The 24,784-nt window shown below is 46.2% G+C and overlaps 1 protein-coding gene across 10 annotated transcripts in view; it reads left to right on the forward strand.

Moving 5' to 3' along the window:
* The first annotated feature begins 206 nt into the window (after positions 1-206).
* The window catches only part of ERI3 (ERI1 exoribonuclease family member 3), a 131,273-nt gene continuing 106,695 nt past the window's right edge, over positions 207-24,784 (forward strand). Inside the window, exons 1-3 of one of the 10 annotated variants that reach the window (XM_061412163.1) lie at positions 221-293; positions 3,081-3,156; positions 14,794-15,071. In XM_061412163.1, coding sequence (XP_061268147.1) covers positions 14,817-15,071 — 255 coding nt within the window. In that variant the 5' untranslated portion in view covers positions 221-293; positions 3,081-3,156; positions 14,794-14,816. Of the gene's footprint in view, positions 662-3,080; positions 3,157-9,279; positions 9,445-14,793; positions 15,072-24,784 lie in introns of those variants that run through there. The other 9 variants (XM_061412166.1, XM_061412160.1, XM_061412159.1 and 6 more) reach the window with 9 other exon arrangements.

A 24,784-nucleotide genomic window follows, 5' to 3' on the forward strand; every position in this document is an offset into this window, starting at 1 on the left:
AGGCCTCAAAAAGTTCCGTTTTTTTAAAAAATTTCTTTCACAGCTCTGAAATGAGGCCCCTTCACTTTCTTCGAAATACGTGCAATATCAAAACTACAAGTCCCACAAGGCCTGCCTAAGGGAGTCACCATCTTGGCACACCTTAGCGCGCATGTCGGCGGGAGAGCTAGCCTTCGGGGAGAAGAAGCCCCGCCCTCCTGCAGCCCATTGGTCGGAGGAGCCGGCGGCGGGCTCAGCGGTTGGCCACCGCGCCCGCCCGTCCGCCGCGTCGGCCGGGGTCAGAGTGCGCGGAGGTGAGTCGGGGTGTTGTGGACTCGTGGTGCTGGCTGCCGCTGTTGAGGCGGCCGGGAACGGGCGGTGGGGAGCGGGCGGAGCTGGCCCTGCCTCTGCCTGGCCGGCGCCGCAGTCGGCGCGGGCCGCGCCCGCCGCCGTAAACTGTCCTGAGCTTCTGCTCAGGCCGAGGGAGACGTCGGGGCCTGCACCTGGAGGGAGCCTGCCGCGCTGGCCCCGAGGAGGGGGCGTTGCCATGGCGACAGCCTCTCCCGCTGCTGACGGGGGGCGGGGGCGGCCCTGGGAAGGAGGGCTGGTCTCCTGGCCCCCTGCTCCTCCGCTTACAATCCCTTGGACTTGGATGGGCCCGAGTTGGGGGCAACATCCCGGGGTGGGTGATGCGGCGAGGGCCCCCAGATTGGGCCCTGGTAATGCATGCGGGGTGAGGGTCGCGGCGCGCAGTTTGGGCAGCCTGGGGTGCTGGCCCATGTGCTCACCCTGGATGCATATGGTCTACTGAAAAACGTTCAGTCAGAGAGGGAGAGGGACAGGGCTTTGCAGGACAGGCTGGGTGAGGTGATTAAGCATGCTGACTTCTTACCTGGGGTTCCTTAGGAGAAAAAGAGGTTTGATCAAATAGGATAGAAAACTAACAAGGAGATGGTAGATAGAACATCCCCTTTATCCCCTCTCCGACACACATACGCGCAGACACGCTAGGTTAGCAGTTTACGTCTTTGTAAATCTGTATCCGTGGTAGTAGTTATGGTGGAAAGAGTGAATAAAGGGCCTAATTTGGCTAGCTTCCTGTTTGCTTTTCCTGCAAATGCTCCAGCAACAGGTGTTTTCTTAAAAAGTCATGAACTTGGATTGGGGCTTGACTGCAAAGTCTTGCAAAATATAACTGCGTCTTGTTGACTTGAAAAATGCTGAACATGGCTCCTCGCTTGAATTCTGTCCTTAGGGCTGGATTTTGCAAACTGGTACTACCCATCATTGCCTCTGCTATAGGTTTCTGGTATTAGTTCTTGTCAGACATTTTATCAGCCTTCCAGCTGAAGGGCAAAAAAACAGGAATCCCATTGGCTAAAGACTGTACAGTGTTTGAACTATAGTAGGTTGTGATTGGCTGAATGATTTTTGATTGTAGAGTTTCTACCAGAAATTGGCTTCATCAAATTCTGCTTTATTTGGACTTTATCATACACAGCATGCCTTGTTTTGGTGGGTTCATGCCTGGAGCTTAAGTATATTATACCTGAATTCCCTACCATTTAAAAGCCAATTTATAAACAGGGACTTGGAGTGTGACTCCACTAATGTGTGTGTCTGTGATCTTGGTTAGAAACCCACTTGGCTGCCTCTCCTTAGAGAGGTGGGGGTTGGGGGAAGGTAGCTGCCGGGAAGTGATTGATAAGGTTTCCTTTATGGATTCTGTGGTGCTTCACTGGAGCTCAGAGCACTTTGGCAACTTAAGCACTCCAAATTAAAAGCTCATTAACTATTCCTGCCCAAAGATCCTGTAAATAATCGGCTAGCTAGGTCACAGAGCTTGGCTGAGAGCTCTCCTTGCAACTTGAAATTTCCAAATAAAAGTGCTTTTATTCCCTTTCATTTTGAAAAGTGTTTTCTTTGTGGTGGGGTAAGTTGGCGAGTGGCATTTTCCTAGGGGATCTAAGTAGAATAAAGTGTTAAATGTGTAGAGTGGTAGACAGGAGTAGATTGGTTCCAAACCTAGGTGTTTGTTTGTGCAAGTGTGTTGCTTGCTGGCTTACAAGGGCACCTCTCCAATTTCTAGTCTTTTGGAGGATGTGATTAGTAAAAGGTGTAAGATTTATGTGCTATGAAGAGAAAGTATGGAAGATCTGGATTAAGTGATAAATATGATAGGTATCCATTGATGATTTGACTTGGGATTTGGTTACCTTGACTTAGAACTTGAGGCAGACCTGCATGTATTCTGCAAGTGTTACCTGCTCTTTGTGGCCCATTTGCGATACAGGCTGTGGTTTTGCGGCAGTCAGTGCTTGCTCCAGTCCCTGCTTCAGTTTCTGAGTTATGAATATTGTCAGCTGTTACCAGTGTCCCCTCCTTGACTAGACTAGGATTCTGGATTATCCAGAGAGCCACCGCTTCATGGCCATTTTTCTCAGTCCAGGCTCAGATATTTTAAATATTTAGTGTCTCTAGGAGATAAACCTTCTTTGGAAGAAAAATATGCCACTGGAGAAAATGAAATTCATCATTCCAAAAATATATATGTTGACCATTGAAAAATGCAAGAGTTAAGGAGACCAACTCCCCACACAGTTGAAAAATCTGCTTATAACTTTTGACTTCTCCAAATTTAACTACTGATAGCTTTGACTGGAAGCCTTACTGATAACATAAGCAGTTGATTAACACATATTTTGTTTGTTATATGTATATGTATTTGCATTTAACACATTCATGACATCTTATTTTTTTGTTAAAATTTTTGGCATGTCTAGGCTGCTTGGCTTATCTGCAAGTTTTTAAATATTGTCAGGCATCTTCAAAAAAGTGTCCAGTATATTTATTGAAAAACACCCTAACATAGGAAGTAGGCCCACACAGTTCAAACCTCTGTTGTTCAGAGGTCAACTGTAGCTTCTGAAAACTCTGTACTGGTACTATGCTTCTACATAGATAACTGTTATCCCAAAGTAGTTTGAGTTTAGGAGTTTGAAGTATAGTGTGGTCTCAAGTTGTTTCAAACAGCAGCCCCCTGGGGATATGATCATTTATATTGAAATAGACTTGTTGCAGAGATGTGTATTTATCCACAGCATTGGGGCTTTCCAGCTCTCACTGAACCTTCAGCATCCCCAGCGGCCAGTCTTGGCATCTTCGAAGTAAGGAGAGGTGAGAAATCTTATTGCATGGTCACGTTTCGGCTTGATGTCTTCCTGATGAGTATTTGGGCTTGGGGGGAAGGGAGTGGGGACTGGTGCACACTTTTACTTTTCTGTAGTTTTTTCTGACAAAATACCATATGCTGAAAGATGACTGAAACTTATGCAAAGTTTATGAACTGGTGAGAGTTGGAGGTGGGGTATCCAGGCTTTCAAGTTCTGCCGTGATTTCTTTGTGGACATTGCACAAACACCTACTTGAAGTTCAGGAATGTTGAATAGAGCTGGAATAATTCTTTGTCCTAAGAAATACACATCTTAAGACATTAGGAAGGATCATCTTTATTTGTTTTTTTATAAATGCATTTTACCAAGGCCTTTGAGATGTTGGTTTAATTTGGGTTGTGGATCACCTCTGGGTAGATGGTTAGTTCCAGCCTATTTCCATTTTATGAGGATTTTTGGGGCTGGCTAAAAAGTTATACTGGATATTGATATCCAGGATTCAGAGGCTGTTTGTTGAATAACTGAGGTCCAGGCATTTTGCTTGGTGTTGGGCTTGTGAACAAGACAACTGGTATCTCTGTCCCTAAAGAGCCTACATGGGAGAGACAGATAGTAAAGAAGCAGTTACGAGACCTCAGAGGGCTGTAACAGGGTAAGTATATGTGCTCTGAGAGGACTTAGAGGAGCTTCAACCCAGACTGGTGGATTCAGGGAAGGCTTTACAGAGGAAGTAACCTACTCAGCTAGAATGAAGATGTGAAGAATTAAGCGTAAAGGTCAGAGCTTTCTTGAGTTTGAGAAGCTGAAGTTCAGTGTGATCGAAACACACAGAACTCAGTGGGCAGGGAATAGGAGAATATGGTAAGAAATGAAGGAGAGGTAAGCAGAAGCCAGGACCTTATCAACTCTTAGGATTAAGTAGTGGGTAGGAAAGAAAGATTAGGTCAGCAAACTTTCTGTATAGGACCAGGTAGTAAATAGTTAGCCTTTATGGGTCCATGTCACAGTGGTTTACTCTGTTGCTATAGCACAAAAGCAGCCATAGTATGAAAATGAATGAGCATGGCTGTGTTCCAGTAAAACTTTCTAAAAACAGGTGGCAGCTGGATTTGGCCTGTGAACCAACCACTAGATCAGACCATCATAAAAGTAGTGAGAAGCCATTGAAAAGTTTTAAGCAGCAGCCTAATACTACATTTGTGTTTTGGAAAGTTTGCTTTGATTTCAATGTTCAGTGTTAAGAATAGATTGGGATAGGCAGAGAGACCAGTAAGGAGGCTGTGGCAGTTACATATGGGTATTTTATATTTTTGCTACTGAGGCAATGTTTTGAGAACTAAAGATTGAGTACACCTGAATCTTTGCATCGATGTGTATGCTGTCCTCTTTACTAATTTTCGGATTATCTACTTGAGCTTAAAGGATATCTACCTGAGAAATTGTTGGCAATACCAGCTATTTCACAGACTAGAAAAGATGGGTGGGAAGGACAGGTTGGTGTGGAATGCGTGAGAAGTTTTGGGAAACTTTTCTATTGAAAAAAGTGGGAAATGTAGCTTGGGAGAGATTTTAGTCTTTGGTCTCATAGCTTAATGTCAATTACTTTGAACTTCCTGAACTGTATACACAGAGGGGGATCCATGTTCCTAAGCTTCCCAGGATATTGCCTTATTCTTTACATGTCCTACTCAGTCTCTCCTTTGTTTGCTTGTAGGAAACCGGTGACCTTTCTCTGGTTTTTTTGAGAATGTCTCCTAGTTGAGTATGACGGTATGTGTCAGGTACAGGGACCAAATAAAGTATTTGTTGAGTGTCTGATGAATTGTCTTCCTCCTCCTACAAGCTCTGGTGTGCATTGCTTGGGGGAAGCCTGTAGGTTTCTGATAGCAGTGCTTATGTGACTTTGGGCAAGTGACTGACTTCTTTAAGTTTAGCTTTCATGTCTGTAAAATGGAAGGTTGGTTAAGGATTTGATGAGATGTAAAACTCCTAGCATGGTGTCCTTAACTTTTGTTATTAATAGTATTTTACACAGTTTTTTAAAAAAGCAGCTAGCAATCGGGTGACTTGGCCTTTGGCTTAGTACATTTGGGGTCCTCACAATTGTCATCGTGGCCATGTAATGAAAATGCAGCCCCTGGTGGAGGCAGCCAGCAGACAGGAGTAAATTATAATTAAGGCAAGACGCTGCTTTTTACAATGAAAAATTTTCAGACAATAGGAGTCCCATGCAGAATTCCAGAACTTTTCTTTGGGGTGGCCCGTTAGCCCCAACACCATCAGTGAAGTGAACTGGAGTGAACAGAGCAGCTACCTGAGAGAAATTCATCAAAGTGTGACCAGTCATTTCTCCCAGTCTGTCAGGGCCATTTATTAGTGTTGCCACCCTTGTGGCCCTTCGTCTTTGTAAAGTGCTTCTTGAATGTTTTTTTTTTTTTAATTACTTTTCACCACCCCTCTGGGAAGTGGGTCAGGTGGTCAGCATTATTGTCCTTGCTACACAAGTGAGGAAACTGAGGCCCAGGATGGTTGAGTGTGCTATCAGCTGGAGCGGTTGCCTCCCGATGAAATTATGTGAGTTTATTGCTGTGATTTCTCTTCCTTTGAGTAAGAGGTGTACAGTTGATGCAGAACCGTGGTCTGCTGCATGCCTTGTCCACATCTGCTCGTCTTGATCTGTGTCCGTTTATTCGCTTGGTCCTGTTGGGTTTTAATTGATGACTGCTAGGAACAGGCCTGCTGGGAAGCAGATTCCCTTTGGGCCATTGTTTTTAGACCAGCCCCCTTTGGGGACATTCTTGGGGGAGCCTTGGGTGACGAGAGATTGCTTTGATATGTTCAAAATTGTGCCTCGTGCCCCACAGCTACAGGTAAAATCAAAAGGCAGATAATTTATGGGAGTGTCAGAGCTGGCCGCTGGCACCTCAGGAGGCCATTAGTATGCCTGTTCAGACCCTCTGTGTCCTTGCCATTGATTCCTCTTTGCATGAGCTTGACTTGGGAAGCTGTAGATCTGTGGGTAGTGATTGGATGTGACAGTCCAAACACCGGTCCCTAAATTAATCCTTTTAATAGTATTCCCGCACCAAGGCAGTGCTGGCTCACTCTCTCTAACTGGGGAGGACAGAATTGGTGGGGGGTGGAGGGGCAGGAAGAAGAGAGAAAGAAAAGAAGCTTTTCCTGGTTCTTAGGCCCTGCTCTGTTCTGACATGTTCCAGTTCCAGAGCAGATAACATCGTAAGTCGTTCAAATGTTGCCTCCCACTTACTTTGTGCCTGGCCCTGTGCTGAGAGTACAGAAATGAATAAAACATGGTCCTTGCCCTTAAGGATCTAGGTCTAGTTCAGTGTTCCTCACACTTTTTAGAACTCATATACTTCTTAGATGGAGAAAAACTATGCTTTACTTTAATGCTACCTGGAATTTTAAAATGATTTCAATGGTCCAACTTAAGTACTTTTTACACACACATATGTAACATATACCCCTACACCTATCTTCTATTATTCTCACCTGATGAAACTCCCTGAAAGTTCTCATCTCCCTGAAAATGACTGGTAAGAGGAGAATCAGGTAACTAAAATCTTACAGTATAGTGAGATGAAAGTTAGGAAGTAGGAATAAACTGTGCTGCTGGATCATTTAAGCAATCAACTTTCTGATGAGGTGTCAGTGAAAGTTACTAAAAGGGGGAGATTTGAGCTGGGTTTTGAAGAAGGAGCAGTAATTTGCCTGATGAAAATGGAAGTACATTTCAAAACAGAGGGAGCAGCAATTGCCAAGGCACAGATTTGTAAAAGGAAACGTCACATTAAGGGGCCTGAGCACGAGCTGGTTGTCACCCTGCTTCCTGCCAGTTTCTTTGCTCTGTGAGATGGGCAGATTTGCTCCTGTGGAACTGGGTTGAGGAGAGGCTTTGAGCTCGTTGTGCTGCAGTTGTTCTAATCCAAGACAGTGCTTCCTGTTTCCGCTTCTGTACCCAGGGCCGCAATTTGTTTTTCTTCTTAGAAACAAATTTGGGTGATTTGGACAGACTTAATTATTGCTTATGGTTGAGTTCCTTTTAGTTAAAGTCATATCTTAGCTCAGAAGAAAAACTACAGTTGATATGCATTGTTAGCCCCATGGCTGATGGGAGAATCAGCCAAGTGGAGACTGTGGGCCCTCAAATGTAGGAGAAGAGAACAGAGCCCTGAAGAGCTGAGTGCATCTCAGCCTTAGTGTTCTCGTGTGTGAAATGGGAATGCTGTTACCTATTTTGCTTGATGGTTGGGGGGCTTAAATGAGATGAAATATGCAGATTAACCACTGTAGTGCCTGGCTTATAGTAGATTTTCAGAAAATAGTAGTTTCCTTTTCTCTTTCTCCTGTATTAACAATAATTCCCTTTAACTGAGATCGTACTATTGTGTAAAGCACTTTGTACATATTATATGATCTAATTTAATCTTTATGAGATAGGCATTATTGTTGTAGCTATTATTACAAAGAACATGTGGTGGAGTTGGGATTTGAACCAGTGTTTGTCTCATACCAGCATTTTTAACAACTACTTGTTTCTATTCCAGTTCTCCATCTTGGAAGCAGGGAAGTAGCCAGTTCTGGGAACCTCCCATCTGGGGTCAGATACTGTTCTACGAGTGTGGGAGGAGCTTAAAGGGATGAGGATACCATACCATACCCTGCCCTTTCTCCATTTCTATTCTGTTTATGGTGTGTTAGGAAATGAGCCTTTGCCCCCTTTTCTGTGCCACGGGGCACAGCTGACATGCAGGTCTTTGCAAAGAGAGGTTTCTCAGCTTTGGCCCCTTCGAGGAGTTGGCCCAAGTCACTGGATGTGGCTGAGGGTTAGCAAACAGCAGGCAAATCACAAACAGGCACTTCTTTTTTGTATGCTGTCTTGAGTGGCTGAGATGGGCTAATTGAAGGGGAGAGGGAGCCTCCTATGGCTCGTGATGTTGCCGTCAGAGTTTTGTGTTCCTGAAGGTCTTTAGCGACTTTAGCTCTGCTGATAGTTTGGGTTTAGCAGCTGCTTCCGATGTTGGACAGATTCTCCCTAGCCTTGTCGTGGAGCTGAAGTAGCTAAAGCTCCAGGCCAGGAGGGTGGTGGGTTGTACAGAGGAGGAGGGTGTTTTGTTTGAGATGAGGACCCAGCTTTAGAGTTCCTGCTTCCATTCTGCTTTGGGGCCATCAGGAAGTCATGTAGAGGTTCCAGGCTTTTGTAGGTCTGTCAAGCTTTGTTGCACCTTCAGCAGACTAGGCCGAGCCCTCAGGCTTCTGGCCTCCACTGTGAGACTGCAGAAGAGCTGAGGGGACAAGTGCTGGGGCCTGCTGCTTGTGTTGGGGCAGTGGCCGGAGGCTCTGAGCTGGGAGTTGGGAGTCCCAGCTTCTCTTCTTACCCTTACTTGCTCTGTGAACCTTGGACTGTTCTTTTCTCTTTCTGGGGCTCATTTTCCCTGACTGACTGGACTGTGTCTCCTCTTAGGTTTTCTTGCACCTTTGACAGTCTGTGATTTTCACAGAAAGTGCTCCAGCAGTAAGAATGCATTCATTAGACTGAACATTATGACTCTCGAAGGCATGCGGTTTATTTATATTTTTCCCAGGTTATTTTTAGCTACTTGAGGCAGGGCCTGTGACTGATGAGTTGCAGACAGGTGTTACTGTGTTCTTGAGGATGCCTCTGTGGCTCAGGTGCCTGAGTACTTGTGCTGCTGCAGGTCAGATTGGGGCAGGGACTTGCCCTGAAACTCGGTGCTGGGCATGCTGCAGCTGTCCCACGTGCTTCCAGTCACCTGGGCCCAGAACCTGCCTCAGTGCCCTGGGGTTTCTCTGGAATGCACCTCTGCCTCCCAGTCTGGCTCCCCCACCCCACCCACCAACGTGTGGCTTGTAGAATCTTAATTCCCTGACCAGGGATTGAACCCAGGCCCACAGCAGTGAAAGCCCTAAGTGCTAACCACTGGACCACCAGGGAAGTCCCCAGTCTGGCTTTTTATGGAATGGGTTGAGTTCAGGGATGGTACAAACCCATACCCTCCCCAGAGATATCCCAAGTGGATGGGGAGGTGGGGTGGGAGTGGACCCCATATTTCATGATGGGCTTCTCTTCTTTTCTCTCCCCCAGGCTCCCCTGGCCTGCATGTGGATATTAAAGGATGGCCCCCTCCTTTCGCCCTTCCTTCCCCCTCCAGTAATGGAAGGCTATAAAATGTCTATTTACCCAAGACACCAGAATGACTCCTCTGTGGTTCCACTAATCTGGTGATTTGGTGCTTCTCTGGTCTCTCAGGTAAATACGGATCGAGGCTTTTTATAAAGGCATATTATTTCCCTCATTAAATGTGTGTTTTGGCACATGCGTTATTTACCTGACCGACAGTAATGGCTGCAGAGGAGCCATTGTGTCTGTTGTGTAAATACTCTACCCAGAGACGGTCCTCCAGGGGCTGTGGCGCGGGCCTGCGCCTCCGAATCGGGCTGTTTTCCCCTCCCCTGCCCCACCGGGAGGCTGGTCCCTTTATTTTGAGGAGAGAGAATCATTCATTTTCCTCTTTGCCATAGGCTACTTACTACCTTTAATTTGCTAGGAGAAGGAAATGGGTGTCAGAGTAAATGTGTGTAAATCTTGGTCTCAGGTGAAAGCTGGTGTGCAAATAGATATACAGAGAACATAAACGGTTCCTTTTGAGTTCCGCCTGTCAACTAGATTCTCATAGTCCCGGTTGATGATATAGGTTATCGACTTATATTCTGCAGACTTGTGACTGAAGTATAAAGACATCAACAGAAAGGGGAAATCCCTAAGATGTCAGCAGGTAGACAGGCAGGTGGGGTGCCTCTGCAGGGAGTGCAGGGGTGTTTCCGGAGCAGATGCCAGCAGTGGCAGGAGTGCCCAGTGAGGGGGCACTGGGCGGGGGCACTTAGGATGGAGACTGTGCATTGAGGGCTGGCTTTTGCCAGCCTCCGGGCAGCCTACCTTCTGTAGGCAGTACGGGATTATGGCTCCTTCATGTACCGTTCCCTGTTGCACTTTTTTTTTTTTATTTTAATAACATTGCATGTGGCTTAAATTTTTTTTTTTAAAGTTTGAAATAGGCCAGATTTATATAAAGTTAGAAGTACAGTACAAAGAATTTTTTTTTCCTGGACTGTTGAGTTGCCTACCTAACACTCCATCACCCTAAATACTTTGCATGTATTTCCTATGTGCAAGGACACTCTCCTACCAAACCATAGCACAGCCATCAAAATTAACATTGGTATGTTGCCTCCATTTAATCCTCAAACCCCATTCAAGTTTTGCCAGTTGTCCCAATAATGATCTTTGTAGCAAAATGATCCAGTTCAAAATCATGCATTGCATTTAGTTACCAGGTCTGTTTAATCTTTTGTAGACTTTTCGCAGTAAAATTTCCTTGATAGTCATGACTTTGATACTTTCGAAGATTACAGGCTGGTTATTTTGTAGACTGTCTCCCACGTAGGGTTTGTCTGGTATTTTCTCATGATTAGATTCAGGTTATGCATCTAATGCAGGAGACCCTGGTTCGATTCCTGGGTGGGGAAGATCCACTGGAGAAAGATTAGGCTACCCACTCCAGTATTCTTGGGCTTCCCTTGTGGCTCAGCTGGTAAAGAATCCGCCTGCAATGCGGGTGACCTGGATTCGCTCCCCGGGTTGGGAAGATCCCTTGGAGAAGGGAAAGGCTACCCACTCCAGGATTCTGGCCTGGAGAATTCCATGGACTGTACAGTCTATGGGGTCGCAAAGAGTCAAGCAGCCCTATGAATCACGTCATAGGCATGATTGAGCGACTTGCACTTCATTTCATGCGTCTTTGATAGAAATATCACAGAAATGATGCTTTGATTTTCTCATTGCATCCTATCATGTGATGCATGATTTTGATTAATCCCGTTATTGATGTTCATTTTGCTCACTGGATTGGGGAGATGTCTGCTAGGCTTCTGCACTGTAAACTTACTCCCTGTTAATAAGCATTCTGTGGGTAGATACTTTGGAACTATGTGAATTCCCTTGCCAAAGTTTAACTTTTAAAATTATTCATTCATTTATTTTTATCTTAAGGCCTCATGGTTTCCTTTTTTTATTCAGTGCATAATAATCCATTAATATTATTTACTTGCCAGTGGGAGCCCCTTCAAGCTGGCTTCTGCATCCTTTGAGTATCTCCCTGCTTTCTGGCACAACAAGATGTTCTAAGCTCATCTTGTGCTTTCTCTGCTGTAGCCCTGGAATTGGCCATTTTCTCCAAAGAGTGTTGTTTCTCCCTGGCCCTTCAGTAAACAGAGCTAGAAAATATGTATGCTGCTGCTGCTGCTAAGTCGCTTCAGTTGTGTCCGACTCTGTGTGACCCCATAGATGGCAGCCCACCAGGCTCCCCCTGTCCCTGGGATTCTCCAGGCAAGACACTGGAGTGGGTTGCCATTTCCTTCTCCAGTGCATGAAAGTGAAAAGTGAAGGTGAAGTCGCTCAGTCGTGTCCGACTCCTAGCGACCCCGTGGACTGCAGCCCACCAGGCCCCTCCGTCCATGGGATTTTATGTATACATGTGTCTATATATTTGTGTGTAGATATATACTCATCCTCACATTTACACCTAGCTTTATTTTTATAGCATATATGTCAGAAACCTTGAGTTCAACTCCAATTCCAGTTGAAGATATTTTCAGTTCCACTTTGATATACGGATGTTTTTCCCTTTGCATATGAACAGTGAGAAGCCTGGTCCCATTACCCTTAATGCAATCCCCTTTTGGATCAGTCCCTCTGTATGTAACTAATCTCCCTTTGTTGCCACTGCCCTTTCCCCTCTTGGGTGTTTCTTTTACCTGCCTGTGGCTCCCACATCAGGCTTCTCTCCCCTCTCTCCCAGTGGATGCCCTTCGTACCCGACTAGGGCTGTGGTGCGCTGCATCACACCTTCCTTTCTCTTTATGAGTGCTGATACCTACCCCCACCCCCCAACGCACATTCTCTTCTGTTCCTCCCACTGCAGCTGATGGAGACTTCTACTTCCCTCTTCCACAATTAATGGCTCTAAAGCTATTAGACTGAATTTTGTAGGAAGAGAAGAGCTGCCTTCTTTTTCTTGACTTGAGTTGAACTCGATTTTTAGAAGTAAGGGAAGTATGGAACCCAGTGACTGCACACATGTGGAGGCCTGGTCTAAAATTTTTTAAAATTTTTCAAAATTATTTTTTTATTGGGGTATAGTTGTTTTACACTGTTGTGTTAGTTTCTGCTAAATAGCAGAAAAGTGAATCAGCTATATGTATACATAGATTCCCTCTTTTTTGAATTTCCTTCAAAGACTTTTTACAAGAGAGAAGCTTTGTGATGTGGGTGAAATCAGTTGAGAAAGGAAGCGCTGGCCATTGTGAGGACCTCTGGCTCTCAATGTGTTGTCCATGGCAGGGGATAGGGCATGTATAGCATATGGTATGGGAGGTCTAGAGCAGTCAGGGGATGCAGAAGACGTTGATGCTACTCTGAGATTGCCTTATGCATTGGGTTTATAGGCTCCAAGTATGGGGGTCCTGGGTTGGCCAGGTGTGCATAACCCAACAGAATGATAGTAATAATGGTAAGCTAATACTTACTGAGCCCTTTGTGCCAAACCCTGCTCTCATTTCACTCTCATTTAAGGAGTAGGAGCTGCTATTGTCATTTTACAGGTGAGGAATTGAACAGAACTTGCCCAAGGTGCCATGGGCAAGCAAATAAGTGGTGAAACCAGGATTCAAACCCAGAAGTGCTCCTTAATCACGATGCTTAATTGCCTGCAGTATCGGGCAAGTTGGGTCTGATTGGCCATAAACACTTTACGTAGTATATATACAGTGGAAAACATTAAAACTTTCAAAAGTACTTATACATGGCCTGACTTTGAGGACCTAGAGAAGAGTTCTAAGGCACTGAGGGACTTTGAATCCAAACTAGAATGTATAATCTGAGCAGACTGGTGTCTCCCATGTCAGCAAGGGTTCTAGTACTGTTCAGGAGTGGGTGACGTGGAGAGTTATTTTGGATTCCAGCTTTCAAAGGAGTGTTGGCCTGTTTGCCTTTCCAAGGGATTCCGTAATGAAACTCAAGCCAGCCTTTGTCTAAGCCAGGCTCCGGATCTGGGCTGCGGGATCGGGCTGTGTTTTTGGAGAGGCTGTGAAGCCACGGTGAAAACAAGCACTGTGCTTGTGCTGGGATCGTGAAGAACTTAAATACTTTCCAGTCCTAGTTCTACATGGGCTCTCACTATGGGAATAGGCAAATTGTGGACCCACACCAGCATATAAATACACAGGCAAGTTATTGTAGGTCCGTTTGTGTGTCACAGGAGAGCCGGGATGAGAAGTAATACTTGGCATTGTCCGTGTTCACTCAGGTGGTAGTAACATCGTTGCCTTGAGGGTGCGCTGGACTTCTGGCTGCTGACCGCCTCCGAGCTACAGCAGGGAGCGAGTGCCCACTGCAGTCTTTCAGAGACAAGCTTTTGGATCTGTCAGAATGGGGCTTCAGAAAGCTTAAACTGTGGCTGTTTCCATATTGAGCAGCAAGATTTCTTGTTTTACTTTGAGGATTAAAGTTGAGGGGATTTGAGTATTGGGTATGAAATGGGAAAAACACAAAATTTCTGCTTTATTCCTCTTTTTTTTTTTTTTTTAAGGAAGCTTGAGTTATTTGTGAGTAAAACTTAGGCTTTGATTTTTATATTTTGTTAGCCCTCTAAGGAGCAGACATTCTGCAAATTTAAAGGGCAAACTTGAAAAGTGATTTGGATTTTTTTTTTTTTTTGCACATGTTCACTCAGCAAACTTTACTAGATTTTTAGCAATGCTCCCATTACTGCCACATCTGGGTTTTCTCTTTTTCTTCCCTATTTAAAAAAGTCCTGCAGTCATTCAAGGCCTCTAGTAGAGAATCTAAAGGCAGGGGTGGGAAAGGGCTGAGGCTGTTGCCAGCTGTGCTCTGCAGGCGTCATTCATTCCCCCAGGTGCCACTTACTGTCTGGGGGCTGGGGAGTCACCAGACTATGGTGAGCAAGCTCCCTGTGATGACTCCGCCTGCTTTCCAATTGGAAGAAGGGAGGCAGGCATATGGAGACGGCAAGATACAGAAAGGAATGCCAGGGGCAAGTGGCTCGGACTGTAGCTGAGGACAGAATCCTGGGCATTTTCTGCTGTTTGTCTGAGTCTACTTAGCGCCCAGGACTGGTGCAATGGGGTCACCCCGGGTTACTTTGGGAAACTTAGCTTTAGTGTTAACTGTTGCCACCTGAGACGTGACCACAGCATTTTTGTCTCTCCTCTCTTTTGAACTTCAGAGCTCCAGTTAAAGATCAAGGCCAGAGCTGCATCTTGTTTTGAGATGGTCTGGGAGACTCAGAGCTGTCATAATGCTGTGGGGTCCAATGTTTAGGGTCTTGAGCCTCAGTCATGAATACTGGGATTTAGAAAAGGGGCACAGAAACTCTGGGGAGTGGTTCATGTTGTCTGAATATTCCTGAAGACTAGATGGAACAGGGCCACGGTGGGAGGGAGTAACCCAGACTCTGTTCTTTTTTTTTTTTTCTCTTTCTTTTCCTTTCTTTTTTTTTTTTTTTAACTTTCCTCCCCTAAGTTTTAGATGCTTCTGGATGTTCAATGCTAGCACCTTTACAGACTGGAGCAGCTCGATTTTCTTCATATTTGCTTTCAAGAGCAAGAAAAGTGCTGGGCTCTCACTTGTTCTCTCCTTGTGGTGTTCCGGAGTTCTGCTCCATATCCACCAGAAAGCTGGCGGCCCACAGCTTTGGCGCATCCATGGCGGCAATGATGTCCTTCCCTCCCCAGAGGTATCACTACTTTTTAGTGCTGGACTTTGAGGCCACGTGTGACAAGCCACAGATTCATCCTCAGGTAACTGTTGCATCATTGCTTCAGCAAAGGTGGGGTGGGCAAGGAGGGAGGGAGGAGAGACTGGCTTTCTGGGACGCAGAGGCACTTTCTCTTGTCTTCTTAGCTTTTAGCTACACATCTGGAGTTCCTGCCTAAGAAGCAAGACTTGCCTCAGGCATCCTAGGGCGAGGCAGACCTGAGAGGCCTCTGGAGGCAACTGGGCACACTGTTTCTCTCTGGTCTCAGCCTTTGAGAATCAAATATTTCCTTCTGTCCCATCCTTCCTCTCTCCTTTCCCTCCCCTCCTTCCTTCTCCTGCTGCTGCTGCATGTTGTTGTAAGGAATACTGTGTTAGTCAGCCTCCAAGATGGCTCCCAGTGATCCTTGCCTCCCGATATTCCCACCTGTGGTAGTTCCCCTTCCACACTGAATCAGAGCTAGCCCTGTAGAGTCAGTGGGGCAGCACGGAAGACACTGTGTGACTTCTGAGGCTCAGTCATGAAAAGCATCGCAGCCCACCTTGCTCTTTCGGATCAATTGCTCTGGAAGAAGCCAGCCACCATGCTTTGAGGACACTCAGGCAGCCCTGGGGAGAGGTGCATGTGTACAGGAACTGAGACTGATAGCTAAAAGCCAGTACCAACTCGCTAGTGATGTTTCCTGGCCCTGTCTCGAAGTGAATCTGCCAGCCCCAGTCAAGCCTTCAGATAGCTACAACCCCGTGGACATCTGACTTTAACCTCAGGAGAGACCCTGAGTCTGACTGACCAGCCGAGCCACTTCTGAATTCCTGGCTCATAAAAACTGTGAGAGAATAAATGATTATTGATGTTTTAAGCCACTAAGTTTTGGGATGATTTGTTACACAGCATTTGACAACTCAACCATTGTTGCACTGTTGGAAAGGAACATTTCTTGCTTTTTTTTCCTTAATTACCAGCTGTGTTCAGGGATCTTTTACCTTTTAAGGCAGTGCTGCTAGGAAGCTTGGATTAGCAGCAAGAGACTGGTGCACCTGTGATACTGGAGTGCTTGGTATTTGCTTTGGGGGTGTGCCTGGGGGTTGATACGGCAGCTCATCATAGTGTGGGGGTCCTGGGTGTGCCTGACTCTAGAACTGTAACTCTTCCCTGTAGGACTGGATTATCAGGTGTGTAATTTGGGGCTGTGTAGACATGTTGGTCTGGGAGTAGCTTTTAGTAGTTAGAGGAAGACAAGAGGATGGTAGGAGCCCTGCACAGGTGAACTGGGTTCATTTCTCATGGTTGGTTTTTTCCCAGGAAAGGCTTCTATCTTTAGATGGGAGATTATTTTCCAGAAAGCAGGTACCACAACGCTTTTACCTTCCCCTACTCCTCTCTTTCCTATTCTCCCTTAAGCTAGTGGTCTACTTTGGGAAAGGACTGAAAGCAGGTGTGCTGAGGCTTGAGAAGACAGGAGCTGTATGAGGAGAGCGTCCTAGGGAAAGGAACTTTGCGTGAAAGGGAGGACGGCCTGGGAGCTGCCTGAGCCACTTATTTTCTCAGCCTCTTGCTCCTACCCACGCTGTAGAGTCATCCTCTCCACCTCCCCAACCTACTGGAGATTCTGTGATGGGTGTGCTTGGGTGGTGGGTGGAAGTCTTGGTTACATAGATTCTCTGGAGTTGAGAATCAGGGAGCCATACCCCAATATGCCATATTATCTCCCTTGCTGATGATTTCAGTCACTGAGTAAGCCCAAGCAGGACCTGAGTCTAAAAATCTAACACATCCCTATTGCACAGGATTCAGCCCTCTTCTGAAGCCTCACGGTTGCTGGGTACCTTCTTGATGACATTTCCTGCTTTCTGCTTCCTGACACCTGCCTGTGTATGTTTGTTTCCGAACTTTTCAGTTAGATTATATGGTGAGATAATGATGTAGCTTTGTTCTCTTGTCCTCCAGAGGGTTCTGCCAATGTTATTGAAGATGAAGCTTGATTCATGTCTCAGTTTGGTTTGTCAGTATTACCTTTCATTTCTCTTTCAAGGACATTGTTCTTTTAATTTTTTGTTCTTTTTATTAATTTATTGCAGTGCTGAAAATGTAATGCAGTGCAGACTTAAATCACTTGTATCACCAACTTCCTTCCCAAGAAGGAAGAAACCTTCTGGACCCAGTTTGAGGTTGGGCTTCCTGTTGTTCACCAGGATCTGAGCCTGATTAAAGATTATCTCCAGAGTCAATGAACCCTGATGATGTGATTCCAGGGGCACTTAAGGAATTGGCTGTCCTGGTTCATTATTAGCAAAGCATTAGTTGTTGCTGTAGAGAACTCAGGAAGAAGCATTTGCTGTCTTGCTTATCTTTAAAAGGCGAATACGAATGATCTTGGAAATGATAGACCCGTTAGTTTACTGTGATTCCAGAGAAGATACTTGACCTGATTGTCAGATAATCAATCAACAAACAGCTAGAAGAGCATAGGGTACTGAGTAGTAACTTACATGGGTTTGTGAAGAAGAGCAAATCCTGTCAGATCAATCTAACTTCTTGCTGTGACATAGTGATGGATTTGAGTGGATCTAGGGCAAGTGATAAATGTAATGCATCTCTACTTCATTAGGTCTCTACAATGCTGTGATCAACAGGTAGGAAGGTGAGTTTGGGGCCAGACAGCTCTGTTGTTGAACCAGACCGCTCTCAGGAAGGGGATGGGTGGCCCAGAGTGACTGAGACTTACTGTTATTGGCAACGTATAGCCCTCCTCTCTCTCTGAAAACAAACAAACAAATCTGCCCTAAAGTTTGCAGGTGGTGGAGTCCTGACAGGATTCAGAGAAAGTTGGAAGGTGGATTGGAAAATCCCAGCGTTAACTGGGATTGTCGGTCCCAGATAACGCTGTGTCCTTCCACTGAACTCTTCACAGGTCAGGTTCTCATTGTAGCCTCTACATTGTTAGGTCTTTTGGTCAACATGGCTAGTGAAGGAATTGGAGAGAAGCTTAGGATAAAAGGAACAAGAATCATTAAAGGCACAAAAATTAAGACTTAGAAAAAAAAATTTAATACACTTTTAGTGACTGATTTTTTTGTCCAAACTGGGAAGGAGTTGTTCCAAGGAGAATGATAATGACTTGCTCGTTATTTTAATAAAAACCAAAAAAGAATTTGAATGGGAGCAGAAAAGATTGAGATTTGGGATGAGCGTCTGCTTCTAGACATGACAGTGAAAGAACCTGAATATGTTGTACAGGTTTGGTCAGCTCTCCCTAGTGGCTTGGTGACTGTCTACCTGCAGAGATATTTCATGGACAAGGTCTGCATGTCTCCTGGGGATGCATTTGGACTGTGAATCAGAACCACCCCAGCTCCTCTCCTGCCTGGCTCCCAAGAGTTGAACTCTTTGAGAATGGTTGAACGCAGTGCACTTCTGATTCTTCTGGGAGTGTATCATATCCCTCATTTGTGTAGGAGGCAGGAACAAGTTTTGGGCCAGGATCTCTCTGGAGTCTTGGCGTGGGTTTCATTTCTCTCATCTGTGTCTGCCATTCAGAAGTCCCTGAGTCAGCTTGTAGGGACTATCCAACAGGATTGCCACCATACAAACGGACAGGCACAGACTCAGTTGTACTCAACAATACTGATTGTAAATGTGGTAAAACATCTGGTATTTTCCATTTGTCATAATTTTTGCTGTTTACTTTTGTACTTTGTTCAGATTGCTGAAACTGGAATGGTTGGTTTGCCAGTAACAGGCTTTTACCTTTCTGGTATTTGCACTCATTTTGTTTTATGTGTTTTGATTCAGATTGACATGATAGGTATAGGTTGAATATGAGACTATTTTTCATTTGAAAATATTTTTTCACGTAATTTAGGTGGATTACCAATGTTTTAGAGACTCTGAATGTGAGGTGTACAATTCCTTTCTTGCCTCAGGAATTGTTTCTTGACATGAAAGTGGGTTTTTATCTGGTTGAGAATCGTGACTGCCTTGTCCTCAATCAGCGAGAGTTCACGTTGCTCATTTTGGTGTGGCTGTGCGTCAGATGACGGCGGCTGTGACCCTGAAGCCCGGGGAGCAGCCTGAAAGCTTTGGTGGGAACTTTAATTGTGCCACTTTTAACCTGGGGGCAAGTCCTCTCACCACCTCAGTGTTCAGAAAAGCCTGAAGCAGATGTAAGTGAGGGAAATGAGGTGTAGGCCACAAAACGTGGGGAGGAGGAAGTAACCTGGGCCCTCCGGATGGCCAGGGAGGGGTAGCCCAGGGCTCCGATCTGGGAGCACACGTTCCGGCTGCCCCCTCCCCTCCCTCCCTGAGTTTGTCCGTCAGGCTCGGTCAGGCCCCGAGGTGCAGTCTTTTCCTCGCTGCTCCGCGGCAGCCCCACTGACTGTTTTCCTTCCCATCTGTATTCAAGTGCCCATATCTTGGAGAAAAATGACCTTTGGGGTTGAGGTTTTCTAGTGTTTGCTCTTTGTCCACAGGGGCCTTTTTTTTTTTTTTTAAGGAAACCTTGAAGAGATTCCATCTGCATTTTGAGTTAGAACTATGAGTAAAGGCATTTCTTTTTTATAGAAAGTTGTCCAGATGCTGGGTTATTTGGGGAGGGCAGGGTTGATGGTGATGGGGGAGGGTTGATGGTGACAGGAGAAGGGATAATATAGAAGAGGGGCATTTGGTGGATTTTTGGTGTGATTTGAAGCTGACTCCTCATTATTAGTCTTGTGAAAGAGACATTTTGGAAAACTTCACAGGAAATTGATTGCGATCCCTACAAATCACACTGTATTGGTCTCCTCCTCCATTTGAGGCTGAGCAGCAGGAGGCTGCCTCTAGCCCTCCCACCCCCCCCCCACCCACCTGATACACACACATTGCTGTTGCTCTGTATTCCGCTTCTTCCCTTCTCTGCTCCTGGTTCCTGCACTTTGCAAGTGGATGGAAAGGTCATTCCCTAGAGAAAGAACTCACCCCTTCCTTGCCTTTCACTCGTCCTGGTCCAGGTTCCTCCAAGTGGGAGGGGTCGGGTCAGGCTCTTTAGCAGGAGGGCCCAGTTGCTGGGTTGCGGTCCACCTGCCCATGGCCCCAGTCAGCCAGCCTCCTTTTTCTGTACAGACAGGCGAAGGCGCTGATGCTGTTCTATTCTTCTAAACTGGGAAATGAAATGCAAAACCGACGTTAATGTAACATTATGGTTGAGATTAAATGCACCAAAATCAGGAAATTCAAAGTTATGCTTCCCACAGCAACTATAACTCAGCCTCATCTGGCGTGTGTAGTATTTTGTGTTAGTGCGGATGGTGTTATATGTTAAGACATTAAAGTTAACACCATAAGCAGAGCACAAAATGCTTGAGGGGGCTGAGTTATGATGACTGTGTGAGCCGTAAGTGTTCTTGCATAGGCTCTCAACTCCTGGAATAATTTTTCCCCTGCCCATCAGACCAATTATTGCCTTTCTTCTTAGTTATATGTCTGCTTTAGCACATCCCTTCTTCCAGGGTCACTATAAATGAATTCCTCTATTGGTGGCCAGTGATGGGTGGGAATGGCAGCCCACTAGGCCCTTTTGTCCTTTTTGTTGCTGCTTCCATAAATGTGGTGCCTCCCCTGCCCCCTCCCCAGGCCCCCCCTCCACAGGCTGCAGTTTCCTGGTGGTCCCTCATCAGGATGGGCCTCCCAAGGCTCTCACTGTGGCTCCTCACTAGTGCTCCCTGAATGGGAACAAGCATTTGCTGTGTCCGGGTCCGGGCCCTGTTGAAACTTCAAGTGAAAGCCGAACGGCCCTTCTTTATTCGGAGCAGACATAGCAATGTAAAAGTAAAATATACATCTCGGGAGCCGAGCACTGGTGCACGGTGGCGCTCTCTTGTGTGTTTGGCGTAGCAGAGGTACATCGAAGTGGGTTTATTTGCACTATTCAGTCTGCTTCTCTACCTTCCCCAGGGTTTATACCTTTAACCTGCCATAGTGTGTAGTTAGGCTCTGGAGTTGCCTGGGGGTGGGACCAGGAACTTTCCTTGGGAAGAAGCGCTGGGTCACTGGTAACAAAATCAACCACGTAACTTAGTGCAAATCAGGAGACATTTCCCCCAGCCTGTTATTATCTGGTGGCCTCTCCAGGGCTGAGACAGCTCTTGGAATGCAGATTTTGTTAGACACTGGGCTAAGGTTGGTGATGGGGAAGAGCTCTAAAGAATGGGGCCATTGATGAATGGTGAATGGAATCAGGGATTGTAAACTACCAGTGACACTGAGCTGCCTTTTAAGGTTTTTGTTGGACATGACAAAACTAACCAAGTCCATAAAAGAATAGGGAGGACCTCATGGTAACCACCTTAGAGGCAATGAAAAAGCCTCTTTTTACTCTGGATAAAAACTTCAACCTCTATGTTAGATGCCAGGATATAAAAATGAGAAATGGTCCCTACCCTCCAAGGGGCTCATAGTCAAGGAACATGATAACCACCATCGCCTGGGTGAGTACTTGGCACAGTGGGCGCACAGAGCAGGGGAACGGTCAGCCCTGCTTCTGGAGGGGTCTCATAGCTCCCCATTAAGGAAAGTCAGGAGGTCAGAAGTGCCAGGTGGACCCGAGGGCTCTCAGAACTGCTGTAGCAGGAACAAAAGAAGGTGCTCACAGAATGCACCAGGACCAACTGACCAAAGTCTGACAAAACTGAGCTGGATTGCAAGCTTGCTTGTGTGGTAGTTGAAAATGAGGGAGAGGGAGAATGAAGACTTTGAACTGGCAATTTTTTTTTTTTTTTCTGTGCCACGTGGCTTGCGGGATCTTTCAGGCCCCAACCAGGGATTGAACCCAGGCCCTGAAAGCATTGAGTCCTAACCACTGGACCACCAAGGAAGTCTCAGAACCCAGCCAGTGATTTCAGCATTTGGCTAGTATGAGTGTCTGTATCATTAATATGGTATTTTTCACATTCAAGAACATCAGTGAGACTATGAAAGCTAAAAAGGTTTAAGAGAATTTTATGCAATAAAAGTGTGAGAGGCAGAAGGGTGAGGGTCAAATAGAAATATGTGAGCTAAGGCCCTGAGGCATTGTCAGGGAGCTGCCCTAGAAGGTGGCACTGGTCTGGGCTGTGAGGTCTCTAGGGAGAGGCAAGGGCTAGGGGACGACATCACCCCCGACCCCCTGCTCCTAGTACTGGCAGTTTGGATCTGAATCTGCTAGGCATCCCATGGGAAGACCTCCTTCCATAAACTGGGGAGGTTTATACCCTTCAAACAGATAAATGGCTAGCTGACTTAACACTGAGAACAGAAGGAAGGAGGGAAGGATTAATGAAGAGGCAGGAGGAGAGAAATGACTCGCTATAGACTGGAGAGGGTGGAAGGTGGGGACAAAATGAACTGTCCGTCTGAGCAGCAGCAACAGGTAACAGCCACAGAAAGAAAGCCGGTGCTTTGGGAAGGGGGAGGGGCGTGAAATCCTGAGGAGCATTTAGGGTTGGTCTCGGGCTTCCCTTCACCTCTCCCTGCCCCCGTCCTGTCTTGTTTCTCCTCTCGCCTCTGTTGGTTACATTTCGTATTTTGTAGAGGGGAATCAGTTGTCTGACATGAGGAAAACTGATACTAGGAGATGCTTCCTCCATCTCTGTGTCTTGTTGGGAAAAAGGATCCTGCATCATTTTGATTAAGATGCTTTGGAATGATTATCTTTTATCCCCTTATCCTAGGTGTTCACAATACTTAAAAAGGCCCCACAGTCATACATTTATGTGATGAGTTTTGAGCTCTAGCTGTGAAAATTGAGTCATTGCCTAAAAGCCTGGAACAAGAGTGTTCCCAGATTGACATTAGCCAACCACACCCCCCACCCCCGCCCCCCAGGCTGGCAGGTCTGCAGCAGAAGGGTGAGCAGGCTAGGACAGGCACAGATGGTTTGTGTGTGTGGAGTGCTGCCATGGGCAAAGCCTGGTTAGGTACTGGGAGAATCAGGAGGGAGGAGGACTCTGGAGGGGAAGTCAAGCGTTATGGAAGCTCTTCATTTGAAGTAAAACTGCCTTGGAATGGGCTTGTTTAGACCCTGACCCTCCTGTCTAGTCAAGGCTATGGTTTTTCCAGCAGTCATGTATGGATGTGAGAGTTGGACTATAAAGAAAGCTGAGCGCCGAAGAATTGATGCTTTTGAACTGTGGTGTTGGAGAAGACTCTTGAGAGTCCCTTGGACTGCAAGGAGATCCAACCAGTCCATCCTAAAGGAGATGAGTCTTAGGTGTTCATTGGAAGGACTGATGTTGAAGCTGAAACTCCAATACTTTGGCCACCTGATTCGAAGAACTGACTCATTGGAAAAGACCCTGATGCTGGGAAAGATTGAGGGGAGGAGGAGAAGGGGACGACAGAGGATGAGATGGTTGGATGGCATCACTGACTTGATGGACATGGGTTTGGGTGGCTTCCAGGAGTTGGTGATGGACAGGGAAGCCTGATGTGCTGCAGTCCATGGGGTTGCAAAGAGTCGGACACGACTGAGCAACTGAACTGAACTGTCTGTAGTGGCCAGTAGGAGATCTTGGTCCATGGTAGTAAATGTCTGTTGTGTGAGTTCCACTGTTCCAGTGCCCTGGTCATTGTCTAGTCCAGGGGAGGCCCTTCCAGCCAAGGACTTGTCTGAAGGCTAACTACTAGCAGAGGCTCTCACTGGGAGGTGCTGATGTTGCTGAAAGGAAAGGAAGTGCAGAGTCCACAGTAAGGTTGATAAAGTAAAATCGGCGAGCCAGGAAAGGAAGTGTGAATGTTGAGTGGAAGAGAAGAAACAGAAGTAGATGTCGTTAGCCAGTGTTCAAGGGAATGGAAGGGAAGGTGTTCCAAGGGGTTAAATATGGGCAGAGGGAAACTGGTTAGAAGCTATTACTTGAAAGTGGGTTAGTGGGTTGGACTAAGGTGGTGATGGTGGGAATGGAGAAGAGTTATGTGTTGTAGCCCTTAGATCTGCTGGGAAAGAAACAAGCTTGAGAACCATGCTCTTTAGTAGCTCATAGCTTTTTGGGGGTACTGGTGGGCTCTGGTTGTCAGTGGTGCTAAGAGATTTGGTGAGGAGTGGAGAGTGGAAACCTGCGGTGGTTATAAATGGAGTGCTCTGCACTGAAGGCCTGTGTCAGGGACGCCTGACATAGTGAGCTTAGTGGTGATGCAGGCGGTTACTTTACTCCTCTGGTATCTGATGAACTGTTTGACCGTGTCCTTTGGGAAGTAGATGGTGATGGTGGATAGGACGATAATTGGCTGAAAAGCTTGGAATCTTGCTCTACCAATGTGATAAACTGAGGGCCATGGCTTGAAATTGCAGTGTCTGAAATGGAGTTCAGGGAATCTGTATTGATCACAGTCTGTGCTCCCCGCCTCTCCCCAGCACTAGCAAGTATGAACGAAAAACCAACTGATCACCCGAAAGGAATTGGTAGTTGGGGATGGAGGAGGCGGGGACTGATGACTGGGAGGAAGCATGCAATTTTGATAAGGTCTGCTTTCACTAGAGAGGTAAGGTGACCAGAGAAACAATGCCAGGGGCAGGCCTTGGTTCATGGTATGGTGTGGTGTCTCCAGCTTGGGGCCTCAGGCTATTGTAGGAATTGCTGTGATCCTGCTTTACCTCTGTGGCCAGTGTTAGGCTTAATCAGGACCAGGGGTATAAAGAAAGCTCCTGGCTGATGTCTATAATGAGAGGTCTTCCTTGGAGAGGTATCCAGTCCCACTTTCTGATTCATTTGTGTAGAAGGAAAATGTTTTTCTGGAGAGAGTAGT

Source organism: Bos javanicus, chromosome 3 (genome assembly GCF_032452875.1).
Source record: "Bos javanicus breed banteng chromosome 3, ARS-OSU_banteng_1.0, whole genome shotgun sequence".
Lineage (NCBI taxonomy): Eukaryota > Metazoa > Chordata > Mammalia > Artiodactyla > Bovidae > Bos > Bos javanicus.